This window comes from Morone saxatilis, unplaced genomic scaffold (assembly GCF_004916995.1).
Source record: "Morone saxatilis isolate NCDOM2014 unplaced genomic scaffold, NCSU_SB_2.0 Contig8, whole genome shotgun sequence".
NCBI lineage: Eukaryota > Metazoa > Chordata > Actinopteri > Moronidae > Morone > Morone saxatilis.
The window spans coordinates 21,300,921-21,313,969 of NW_023340257.1; the positions used below are offsets into that span (position 1 = coordinate 21,300,921).

Sequence of the window (13,049 nt, forward strand, 5' to 3'; positions counted from 1 at the left end):
TTGTTTTAAGTTATGCAAATGCTTCCTGCACCAACACAAAAATAATCTGGATTCATCCCTTTAACCTAGATTCTATGATATTTGAGATTGTACAATTGTTAGATTCATGCCTATTGAGTGTGATTGCTTTTTATCTGTCCCCACTTTGGAATGTAGCCTGCTGGCTTATATTAAAGATTTTTTTCCTGCCTCGGTCTATTTATGGAAAAGTCTTCAAGTCAATGGAATCATTTGTCTGGTGGTGTTATATCACTGCTGCCTGATTGTATAATGTTATTAATTCTGAGCAGATACATCCTCCAGCTATTTCCTGCATGTCCTATCTAATTGTTCTTTGTGACACAGATGATATGTGTTATGATATACCTTGCAAGCCAGCTGATATTGTGAATATTTCTACTACCTACAACACAAAGAGTAAAAAAGGCTAATTAAGCAAAGTTTAAAACATATGCAACGGCTGTAGAGGTGCATGGTACCGTATGTGTATGCATGAGCCTTTTAATTTAATTTTACTTATGGTTATTTAATCTAAAGAAAAATCATTTTTGAGAGACCTAAATAGAAAAACAAAGAAGATTAAATATACCAAATTAAATCATGTATGCCAGAGTAATTGATGTTACATAATCTGTCTTTTCCCAGAGTGAAGACTCTGATGAAGAAGACCTGTTTGCTATCAGTGACAAATGGACCTTTGAGTGGAGCAGCCGGCGTTGGTCCAGGTTACAGGACATTGACTGTCTGTTGGGAAATCACATAGAGGGTCATCCCTCCAGGGACGGCGTGCCTCTGAGAACCACCACCAGCAGTGAGAGTGTTCTGACGGACCTCAGCGAGCCGGAGGTGTCCTCTTTGCACAGTGAGAGCAGCGGAGGCAGCGGCCATAGGGGCCTCAGCACAGAGGACTCTGACTGCTCTAACCGCACCTGCTCGGATTCTGCAGCAATGCCAGACTCTACTTCTCTCACAATGCCTCACATCCCCAAAGAAATTGCTCACTACGGCTCGCTACCAGATAAGCATGGTAAGACAAGCCGCATACGGGCCAAAGACTTCCTGAAGCGCATGGAGACACTGCGCTCCCGAGGAACGTTGGGAAGGGGTCGGAAGACGTTGGTCATCAGCTCTCCAGTACTTCAGCAAGAGGCCCAGGCCCTGAAGACGTTGCGGTGTGTCGAGATCATAAATGGAGATGGCGGGGCTCCAGAAATGCAATCCAACAAAGTTCCTCCATCCCAGTCCAGTAGTGAGGGCAGCAGCCATTCGAGTGGCAGCGCTGTCAGCACACCCAGCCTGAAAGAGCGCAAGCCTCACCGGGCTGACTACAAGCGCAGTGGCATGTATTTGGAGGACATAGACATCTTCTCAGGCACCCAAGTGAATAAAGTTGCAGAAGAAAACCGCAGGAATGAATTCTGCTCCTATGAAGACCTAGTGGTCCACATTCCCAAAGACCACAAGCCAGGAACCTTCCCCAAAGCACTGTCCATAGAGAGCCTATCCCCAACCAATGGGGCCTCTATCAACTGGCACACAGGCAGCATGCACCTGGACACCCCACTGATTTCGTGCAGGAAGGAACCCCGGCCCGTCACCCAGTGCTGCTCCAGAGGTAGCCGTATCAGTGTGTACGATAATGTTCCTGGCTCACATCTGTACGCCAGCACTGGAGACCTGATAGACCTGGAGAAAGAGGACCTGTTCCCTCACCTGGACGATATCTTACTGCATGTCAATGGTCTACAGCAGATAGTGGACCACTGGTCTAAGAATGTGTTGCCTGTCGGAGAAGGGCTGGCACAGGTGGACGGCGAGAGGGATGATATGGTAGCTCGTCAGTCCTCTAGTCAGATCACATTGGACTTTGAGGGAAATTCTGTCACAGAAAGCCAGACCCCACCTAGTTATGGGGATAGAGACAGAGTATCACTTGCTGAGACAGAATCTACAAGGCTCAGGGAGCGAAGGGACTCAGGAGTAGGTGCTTCACTCACAAGACCTAATCGGTAAGATTCAAGGAAGTACTGAAACATTTGAAATTCACTTCTTCTACGAACAAAAAGAAAAATGCTCTTTTTTCTTCCTCTCTGTTTAATCTTTGATGGCATTAGGTTACGATGGCCCAGCTTTCAGATATCTAATCGACTAAGCCACTCAGTAGCATCTCTGCAGATTACCAACCAGTCGGCGGGCCAGCTGAGTTTGTTGCAGAAGTTTTCTCTGCTCCGACTTACCGCAATCATGGAGAAGTACTCCATGTCTAACAAGCATGGCTGGACTTGGTAAGTCTCATTTTAACTTCTAGGATCCACGGGTTGTGTGACTAATTAGGTATTTTCTTTATGTTATTAATATATTCTTTGAATTAATAACCTTTTTTTTCTCAAATTATTCTGTTAGTGTTAATTTATGTGTTTGTCCAATGTAGTATGAGCAGGCCTTAATGAAACACTGAAACCAGAATCCATGGCTTAGAAACTATTAATGCTATTAATACTATTTTGTATATACTGAATATTTTGTTTTGTATTGCTACAACATAGTCTATTGTAGAGCTATTCCAATACTATTATATTAATATTATGTTCATATCTCCTAGGTCTGTGCCCAAGTTTATGAAGAGAATGAAGGTACCAGACTATAAGGATAAGAATGTGTTCGGAGTGCCTCTCATAGTGCATGTGCAGCGTTCTGGACAACCGTTGCCCCTTGGTCTGCAGCAAGCCCTGCGGTACCTGAGAAGCCAGTGTCTAGACCAGGTCAGCCACAGTACACGTACTCTCAGGTTGCATGTGACATGTATTTTCACATGTGATGTAACAGTCTAATATGTATAATGTGGTGCAAGGTTTCAATGCACAATGACTGACACAGGTTGAAGGCAAACACAATAGTTGCATAATAACAATACAGTGAGAGGAACTACTGTACAATATAGTTATATAATGCTGTTAGGTGTCACGTTAACATCAACACTTCTGTTTTGCTTCCAGGTGGGCCTCTTTCGTAAGTCAGGGGTGAAGTCTCGAATTCAAGCTCTTAGGCAGATGAATGAGAGTTCTCCAGACAATGTGAACTATGAAGATCAGTCTGCCTATGATGTGGCTGACATGGTGAAGCAGTTCTTCAGGGATTTACCTGAGCCTCTGCTCACCAGCAAGCTGGGGGAAACCTTCCTCCATATCTACCAGTGTAAGGACACACACATCTTTTTGTTTGTCTTTTGTCTCATTTCAGGTTTTAATGTCTCACTTGGTTTTGTTTTCATTAGGAGAACATTGTGAAATTGCACCTGAACCTAATCTAGAGAGCATTTGGCTCTGTGAGGATGCAACTTAAATCTAGTAAATGACAGTTCATAATTGATTTTCTCTCCTCTATCACTATATCTGTAAAGCACAAATAATCGAAATCAATTCTCATACATGTGCAGATGTGCCGAAGGACCAAAGGTTGCAAGCTGTCCAGGCAGCCATCATGTTGATGTCAGATGAAAACCGAGAAGTGCTGCAGACACTGCTCTGTTTCCTCAGCGATGTCACTTCCTCTGTGGAGGAGAACCAGATGACACCCATGAACATCGCTGTGTGTCTGGCCCCTTCCCTTTTTCATCTCAACATACTCAAGAAAGACAATCTCTCACCAAGGTAAATTTTTTCATGTGTCTTATAGTGTTACAATTGCCTGCCACTCTGTAAAAACTAATGAACAAGACTTGCATGCATTCTATTAACTACTGCATGTTTATCTTCACCCATGACTTCATAAAGACAGATATAAAATGGGTTACAGAGTTTGCTAAGCCCTCAGGGGTGCAGTAGATGAGTATCTTTCTGAGCCCGTTTTAAAAGGACATGGCACTCTTTTTTAAAGCTCAGTGTTTTATGAGATCATGCTGTGTACAAACAAAGTAAAGCTCTCTAATTTACCATGTTGAAATTGTTGCTAAAGGGATCAAAGGGGCTGCCTGCAGAGCGGAGGAAGGGTTTATATACTGTGTTTGGTGGGGGACGTTGACCTGGGGACTCAGCTGGTCTAATAAGTTTTCTCCCCCCATAATCCCCAGGGCAATGCAGAAGAAGTACGCCACTGGCAGACCAGACCAGAAAGATCTGAATGAAAACTTAGCTGCGACACAAGGCCTCGCTCATATGATCATAGAGTGCAACCGTCTCTTTGAGGTACAAGAACCTGTACTTGAGATGACGCAAGAGTTTCAAGCCTGGATGCAATATCCACAGGCCTCCCTCTGTGTATATTTGCTGTCAGTCTTACATCATGCTTTTATACGTCCATTAGATCCCTCATGAGATGGTTACTCAGTCGCGTAATTCATACGTGGAGGCTGACTTGCATGCACCAACGGTTGGCGAGCTGTGCAAGCAGATGGAAGATGATGATGGAACGTACCAAACTCATATGGAGGGGAGACTTCAGAACCTGCTTAAAGAGGCCCGGGAAAAATCCAAATACTGGGTGTCTTGCAGCAGCTCTGATAACACAGAGCTTTACTATAAGAAGGTTGGTGTTCTTCCTTTTAATTGTAGAGTTATTTCATTATTGTTTTCTATATAATAGTGCATCTAAATAATCCCAGTGTCACTCAAAAATAACACAATGCTTAAGACTGCAAAGATAGATCTTGCATCCACATGTTGACATGAAGTTTTTGTCTGTGTGTCCCATCCAGGTAGGAGATGGGAACCCTTTGAGACGCTGGCGAGTGTCTGTGGAGGTGGAAGCACCACCATCTGTAGTATTGAACCGTGTGCTGCGAGAGCGCCACCTGTGGGATGTGGACCTGCTGCAGTGGAAAGTGTGTGAGACATTGGACAAGCAGACAGAAATGTTTCAGTATGTCCTGAACCGCATGCCCCCTCATCCCAGCAGGGACTTTGTAGTTCTCAGGTGAGTGGTGATAAAAGGAGCTAAAATTTGTTTTGGAAGTAGCCATCATTTATTTTCTTTCAGGGTACTTAACCTCTTTCTCTTTCTTCAAGGTCATGGAGGACTGACTTGGCCAAAGGTGCCTGCTCCCTGGTTTCTGTGTCTATAGAGCATGAGGATTGTCCTCCTGTTGGAGGTGTGCGAGCTATAGTGCTGGAGTCCAACTACCTGTTAGAGCCCTGTGGCTCAGGAAAGTCCAGACTAACTCACATCTGCAGAGTGGATTTGAAGTAAGTCCCACAGTCATCTTATTGAAAGTTTCTTTTTTCCACATATAAAATACATACATTTCTACATTTGTATTTGAAGTTCCTTATAGTCTCCTTATTCCTTTGTATGTTCCTGAATGCTATAATATAGTGAATATACTTTTGATTTCAGGGGAAGGACTCCAGATTGGTACAACAAAGCCTTTGGTCACCTTTGTGCCGCAGAAGCTGCCCGGATCCGCAACTCCTTTCAGCCACTAATCACAGACGGCCCAGAGACCAAAATCTGAAACTCTTTGCCAGTTGTGCCTGCTCAGCCTTGAAATCAAGATTGAGCCTTTGAGTCACTGCTAACAGGCAGACACAACGCATAGACAGGACCCCAGAACTAAAGCACAGTTTATTCAGTTTTTTTTTTCCAGAATAAAAATGCTCTGAAAGTAATTTTGAGCTCCTCTGTACTTGCACAATGACAAAAGAGGACATCTTATAGGTGCTGAGCATAATTACTCAATGGGAAATTAATCATCCTGCCAATGTCCTTAGCATTAAGATTTTATTTACCTTCATGTTGCTAAACCTGTATATTATGATAATTATTATCTTTAATAATATTGTATTACTGTTGCTTTAATCTACAATGTCTAGGACATTCAAGCTCTTAAACGCTTCTGGGAAGCATGTATATGTTATTGGTTTCAGATTTAAAGCTATAATTATTATGATGTAGACTCAAGTGTCTGTATATATGTGTGTGAATATACAAACAAATATGTATATATTGTAAATATGTGAAGGGATACATAGTACATATGTTAATATCCTATATATTGATTATTTCTGTGTCAACCTTCCTGTAATACACATGGTACAAAATTGTAAGCTGGTTTTACTTTGCTTCAGTATTGCCATTTTGGAATGGGTGTAATTTTATTCAACTTTGACCTCCAGTGGTTGTGAAAAGAATGACTTAAGGTTTGACTTGATCATACCTGCTTAAGGGTACTGGATTGTGCAGTCAAGTACAAGAGACATCATTTTTTAATAAAATTATCAAAATCATAAAACATTTGTATGCACTGATTCCTAATCTTGCTGCCACATCAAAAAGATGAAACAAGAAATTGAAAGAAATGATTCAGTAATGGACATCTACTGACCTGTGAAGGAGTCTAAATACCTGTTATGGACAATTAGTATTAAAATGTGCCAGTAATGCTGAAATGTCTGCAATCCACAAGCATGTATACTTTTCATATGCACTGACTTGGTCTGACACTAAACACCTTTCTCCCTGATCTGGGATTAGAAGGACCTCTACTGGCCATTCAAAGAAAACATGTGACTGCAGGCAGTCCACATGGGATGATGGACTTGCAAGGACATCTAATTTGAGCTTTCAACTCAGTTAATGCAAACATAACAGTGATTTGAAATTAAAATTCAATGAGAAGTGAAATTAATTTTGTCTGACATTTCCTTACAAATTGTATGGAAAGGGGGAAATGTGTGCTGAACACAGAAAATTGTATTGCATTGTATGTTGTCCACTAGATGTCCCTTTCTCATCAGCAGCATGTATGTTCTCCTGAGACAACATTATTGAAGTGCCCTCTTTTTACTGGTATTTTCACTTATTTTCAACAGGTAAGGGTAAGAATATCCACTCCTAAAATATCTAATGGGGAAGTGTTCATGCCAGTGATAATGAAGCAACTTCTATAGTAATTCTTAAGGTCTATCTATGCCCATTTTGTAATGTACTAAAATACAGTTTGGCTGACGGCATGAAAAATGATGACCATCTGGTATCTATTTAAAACCTTGAGGTTGTGGCAGCTTAGACATGATGACAGTATATAAAAGGATCATTCACTAAAACCACTACAGAATACAGTGAGATGCTGCTGTGGCAGACCTTACTGAAATGATCAGAATCAGTCAGAAATACTTTATTGATCCCGTGGGGGAAATTTGTCTGTTCATTACATGAGCAGTGCCATAGGTCACTGAGTCACTGAGTGGATCTGCTCGTCTGATTCAGTTCCCTATGTATTCTCTGTTTGCATGGCAATGTCAAACCCTCTCCACTGACCTCTATTCAGCACAGAAGATTTTATGGTTCTCATTGGAATGGGGACCAGCAAGCATAATAGAGGGGATGGGAGGATGGGAGGGATTTAATTCATGGTAGTGATTTCCCACTGACATTAAAAGAACATTTTTAGATACAGTGTAATGTTGGGACAACAAAATGAAAAAAAAAAAAACACACACAAAGGACTAATACCTTAAGGGCACAATAGCTATAAAGAAACAATGCCTTATTCAACTCAGCACATTAAGTTGTCATTTGCTAATCCAAAGATAAAGCATGCTGAAAATAATAGCACACGAGGCTACAGTGAAATAAAAATAACCAACATCACAGGAGGAAATAATATTGCATTTACTCATTGGTGAGCAGGCTAAATAATCAGAATTCCAATTGTTCTGCATTCTGTACAGTAGTATACCTGATAGGTAGCTAAATAAATCCTGATGTTATTTCTACCGCTTTTGAAGCCATGCTGACACAGATCAGCTTAATGAGGTCATGAAATGCAAGCTCAGCTTCTGGCTGTCAGTCAGGACGATGGACAGGATTGCCAAGCTGTCAGTGTCTGTCACTTTTATATAACCACTGGAATCTGGTGGCTTTTTGTTATGTTATTTGTTATTACTGTAGATCTGTTTGGGTTCCTACATTTTTCATGTCAAGGACCACCATAATAGATGTACATTAGACCAAGGATCCTCACTTTGATAGGATTTTTCTCTAAGGAATCACCTCCGAGTATGTTTTTTATTTGCAGGTTTGAAGATAATAAAGTCTTCATAGTTAGTGATCAAACTGGGATCACTATAAATTACAGTCAATGAAAAGGGTCAGCCCAATTTCTTTCCTTGTTGTGCAAACTTCCAAAAAATGTGATAAAAGTTAAAATATTCTATTCTCCCTTTAGCTGGGGACACCCTACAACCCCCTCAAGGACCACTGTTGTTTCAATATGAGATATTGGAGAAGTCAAATGTTTTTATTTCATACTTCCATGGTTGGTTTTAAACAAAAGAAAATAGCCTGGGTGGCTCTTTATGTCTCTTAATTAACTAGTACCCTTTTAATAAAAGCAAACCATTACACCATTTCGTTAAAATAATAGCCACTGTAATGCATTTTTACATGTTCATACAACTCAGACCGGGCTACTGGTCCTTAAATTCCAAAATGGCATGATTGTTGTATGCTTTCAGACCTACAACAGTGGACCATCATGGCGACAAATTGACAAAACTTACTGAGTGAAGGATAATGGTGTTTTGTTTTTTTGAGAATATTTTTTTTGGAGAACGTAATCCATTAAACCATTAGACACAAATGGCCAAATAGTATAAACACAGGACTGCCAAATATATGACCACTTTGAAACCTTTCACAGTTGGGCTAAAATTGTACACTTTGGTAAACCAGTCGCTGCGTAAACGTTTAACTTCTGAGGGGGGTTGCAGGTGTCTTTAAAAATCTATAGGGAAACACCTTGAGCATAGCACCAATATCACTATTCAATTTATGTGTGCCAGCTCACTACTGGAACTACATGGAACAAAGCCATCAGTAATGTTATTAGGTACACCTGTGCTGTTCCTGCTATGACCAACCATAGATAAGCTCTGTTAACATTTTTTTCAATTTGGAAAGATTTTATATTTTTATTACTTTTATTTTAAAAATTTCAAATTTCAAAATTGGCTATAATTGGCTGAGCCTATATTCTTTTGCATTCAGACAGGAAACAAGTCAGGTAACTTCCGGCAGCCAGCTTTGTTTTGGAATCAAGCTTAATTCTTCCGCAGTAGCTACCTTTAGTTTAATTAACTAACTTTATTTAAAAAACGGTCAGCGCAGGCGTGCTGAGTGGAACCGCAGGCAGGGGGCGGCAACATGGCGGTGACAGCAGCGCAGACACGGAGACGCGCATCCAAGAGAGCGGCACACACACACATCTCTGTGCACACAGCGCAGGTCGGTCAGCTCTGTTAACCGGGTGGCACCGACAACACACCGGACTCCCTCACCGGAACTCTCGAGAGTGGATTTTACGGACAGAGAGTGATTTCTTGTGTTTTGTTTTTGTTTGTTTTTTTTCGTTGGGCTTCGCGAGTGTTTGTCTCTTCTATTTCTTTTTTGCTGCCCCGGAGCAGTGATCCAGTTTATTACAAGAGGAAAAGCGAACAAGTGACATCTAAAGCCGCCCGGTTTGGGTGGAAATGACAAGCGAGAGACCGGTGACAATGCCGGGCTCGGTGTCGCTCTCGGACCGACAACCTCCTCCAGGTCACCGGCAACACGCGGCCGCAGTCTCCGCTGCCGCCGGTGAGACAGTGATGATGTCCGGCTCAGGCTCAGTGCTCCTCCCGGCTGGGATTATGAATCCATCGGTTCCAATCCGGAATATCAAAATGAAATTTGCTGTTGTCATCGGACTGATCCAGGTTGGAGAGGTTAGCAACCGGGATATTGTTGAAACGGTGCTGAATTTGGTAAGTGATGTTTTCTTCCCCTGCTCTCACTCTATGACTGGACGTTATTCCCTAATCCTAAAATCCGGAGTGCTGTTCAGTGGCAACAATAACAGAATATAATGACACATAACAGAACCATGCTTCTAACATCGAGACGGTGCAAGATGATGATGATTAAATGATTTGGAGTACTGTTATGAGTGAGTGCCCCGGGATATGTGCAAGTCACACAGGCACGCAGACCAGGTGGGTTGAGGGATGAGGGGATGAGGGGATGAGGGGATAGTGATACAAAAACCACCTCTCAAGTTTCCAAGTTCAGCAAAGTCCCAGCTTCACTGTGTTTGCTTGTAAATGAAACAGACTTACCTGCTGGCCTTAAAGTGCAATGTGAGCTCTACATAGTCTGCTGCTGCACAGTGTATTTCAAATGGCATTTGTGTTTGATGTAGAGTGATGTAGGGGAACAGAGGCGGGGGTTTCTAATGCTGCTGTGGGTGTGTGAGAGGAGGGGGGTGAATTTAAGGGGGCCCAGAGCTGGGGGGTCCCCATAACATGCTAGGGACTATAGCTGTTGGTAAGCTGTTTTCAGGGAGCTCAAAATTGCTAGCACCCTAATTTGGGGGTTCAGGATCCGGTCAGTGTTTGGAGATAATTTGGTTAGTGCAGCTTCTCCGCAGCGTGTTGAAGAGGATGAAGTGTGTCCTAGAGCTGCTTCTACTCAAGTGTGAGTGGAGTTTGATGATGATCATCCTCTCCCCAGATTCATATTGACCCAGAGAGTATTTTTCTGTTTTTTTTTTAGCTTTTTTTCCTCCACTTCACTTTTAAATACATGCAGGCCTGAAGAGTCAATTTTCATCATTCTCATTGTACGATTATTGTTATTACAGCTGCAGCAAAGTGAGAGGAGAGTGATAAACAATTATTGTCAGCACAAGGTGGTTGTAAATTTAAACCCATGACAAGACCAGGATTAGCAAATGAAGTCAGTGTCCTCCTTTGGCATTAGTGTAACATGATATTAGACCCCAGAACAGACTTAATACCTTTGCTTTGACCATCTGCAGGTGTGCTACAGCAGAGCTTGTTTGCAGAGGTTCGCCTCTCCTTGTTAGCACACTAGAGATTAATTACAACCTGTTCCTGCGCAACAGAAATCCACTTTGTGGAGCAGGGCAAATTGTAGCCCTTGGCATGTTCAGACATGAGAGTAGTGCTGCGATGGCTGGAGTCTCAGTCTGACACCTTGCCCTCTTACACTTTAGACTGCTATTTTCCCGGAAAATGTGCTCAAGGAAAAACCCGCTGTGGTCTACACTGATTTTTGTCAACACTCTTTGTCCAGACAATAGAATGCATATTTATTTCCACCGTACACTGATGTTGTTTTATCAATTTCTCAATTTAGCTTTATTCTGTTGACTTATTGAATGCAGAGCAGTGTCGTCACATCGGCCTTTTGCTCCTCTGTGCATGTTTGTTTCAAAGTAAACAGTGGACTCTATCCAAACGTCTGTCAGTCACATACATGTTCCAAACTTTTGAATGACAGATTCAATTAACAGATGATATTACTGCTTTACTGTGCTTAGCTATTTAGGATATCAGGTTCATTTTTAGTCTACTTGAGTTGTTTGCAAACACAAATATGTCATATCTGTCTCTCCATCTAAATTACATCACTAAATTAACATGAATAATACCGACCAGGGAAGAGGGTGCAGAAAGCTGTCATAAAAACAAGCCTTCTGCCTGTAAGATGCCATGACTACAGGATTTTTTTATGCTTATAAGTTCAGGTTATTTTTGAAGTGCAGAGAGGGGCTGAAGATCCGGAAGGATCCTTAACTGTTTCTCATGGGGTCCAATTTGTGGAGTAATGAAATAATAATGTTTTTCTCCATCTCCAAGGAGCATCTCGGGAAAATTGTGTGCAGAGGATCCTGGTCTAAACATATATCAAGAAGAAATGGCTTATTCTGTTGCCAAGATGCGAAATTTGATGATAAAAGGGATTTGATATTTCTGCTTCTTTACCAGAATGAGAATCTATATACAAAAGAAACCAACCTTAGATCTTAGAGATGGGACATCAGGCATGTCATTAGATTTATGAAATGAGCTAGACACAAAACAACTTCAGAAGATAAAGCATTTAATTACAGTGCCCCAGAACTGTGAGCTCTGTACCAATTCTTCACTCTATGCCACATATTTATGTCTCATGAGAATGACATTAACTAATTAATTCACTGCATTATTCCTGTTTAGGCTCATGATGATCTGAAGCCTTTCTAGATATATTACGAGCAGAAGTCGAGACACTGAACTGATTTTCTGTGTATCTCTGGATTGACACAGCAGCCAGTTTACATACACACACATAACAAAAACCCAAATGCTATATTATAAAAAAGGTATTTAATTTTAATATTATGATCATAGTGTGATAATGTCTGTTAAAGTAGTCAGCAACAATAGAATTACTTTGTTGAAATACGATGTGTGTATGACAGCCCAGTTATGTCTTTCCTTATTAGATCATCGGATCGAATTATTGTCCCTAAGATGCTCCCTATGGCATCCCACTTGTTTTCTATGTTTTTTAAGTCCTAACCATCAGCAGCTTTTGTCAGCTTCACATAAGGCTAAGGCTGCTCACAAGCTCTGATCGTAAATATAGGTCATACACCTAATCAAATTTGGTATTAAGCGAGACCATAGTCCTTGTCTCCTAACCATAATGTTGGAAACAAAGTGGATTTGACTCATTGCTCTGTCCAAGATTTGAAAATAGGAGTGAGTATTTCGACTTTGTGGAAGGTGGTTAAGTCAACAGCAAGTCAAGTATGATCTGATGGATGATGGAAAGAGGTGTGAAAAGAAGATAGTGTGACGTATGAAATTAGCCAACACAACACATCTTCATCTTGATCCTGACGTTTGGGAGTAACACAGGTCTCATGTGCTATCAGTATCAACCAAGTGGCCAACACAGAAGTAACAAAAACGTGATCTATCTCCATAAGGCCCCATATTACAATGTCCAACTTTAAAATAGAAATAAACATGTTTACAGCCTGGTACAAAAAACAGTTTGGGTTTCTATCACTGAATTTCCCATTCATGACAACTGTACAGAGGGGGGATTTATATATATTATAGCATCAAACATACTTGAGTGGTCAGTGTTAAAAGTGGCGGACACCTTCTTCTATTATAGTACATTTCGAGTGAAGTAGATTTAATAGACGTAATTGAAGTCAGAAAACAATCACAGTGATCTTGATTTTGGATATGGACGTTTATTTAGTTTGACAAATT

The 13,049-nt window shown here is 41.2% G+C and overlaps 2 protein-coding genes across 5 annotated transcripts in view; both read left to right on the forward strand.

Annotated features, from left to right (window-relative positions):
• stard13b (StAR-related lipid transfer (START) domain containing 13b) overlaps positions 1–6,551 on the forward strand; it is a 60,192-nt gene extending 53,641 nt beyond the window's left edge. For 3 of the 4 annotated variants that reach the window (XM_035680192.1, XM_035680191.1, XM_035680193.1), the window contains exons 5-14: positions 646–2,009; positions 2,115–2,285; positions 2,603–2,762; positions 2,997–3,195; positions 3,437–3,650; positions 4,070–4,184; positions 4,303–4,524; positions 4,694–4,911; positions 5,004–5,180; positions 5,332–6,532. In XM_035680192.1, coding sequence (XP_035536085.1) covers positions 646–2,009; positions 2,115–2,285; positions 2,603–2,762; positions 2,997–3,195; positions 3,437–3,650; positions 4,070–4,184; positions 4,303–4,524; positions 4,694–4,911; positions 5,004–5,180; positions 5,332–5,449 — 2,958 coding nt within the window. In that variant the 3' untranslated portion in view covers positions 5,450–6,532. Of the gene's footprint in view, positions 1–645; positions 2,010–2,114; positions 2,286–2,602; positions 2,763–2,996; positions 3,196–3,436; positions 3,651–4,069; positions 4,185–4,302; positions 4,525–4,693; positions 4,912–5,003; positions 5,181–5,331 lie in introns of all 4 variants that reach the window. The other variant, XM_035680190.1, reaches the window with a different exon arrangement.
• Positions 6,552–9,208: 2,657 nt separating this feature from the next.
• nbeab (neurobeachin b) overlaps positions 9,209–13,049 on the forward strand; it is a gene marked incomplete in the record, with an annotated part of 186,689 nt that continues 182,848 nt past the window's right edge. The window contains 1 exon segment of the mRNA XM_035680189.1: positions 9,209–9,740. Within this exon segment, the coding sequence (XP_035536082.1) occupies positions 9,468–9,740 (273 nt within the window).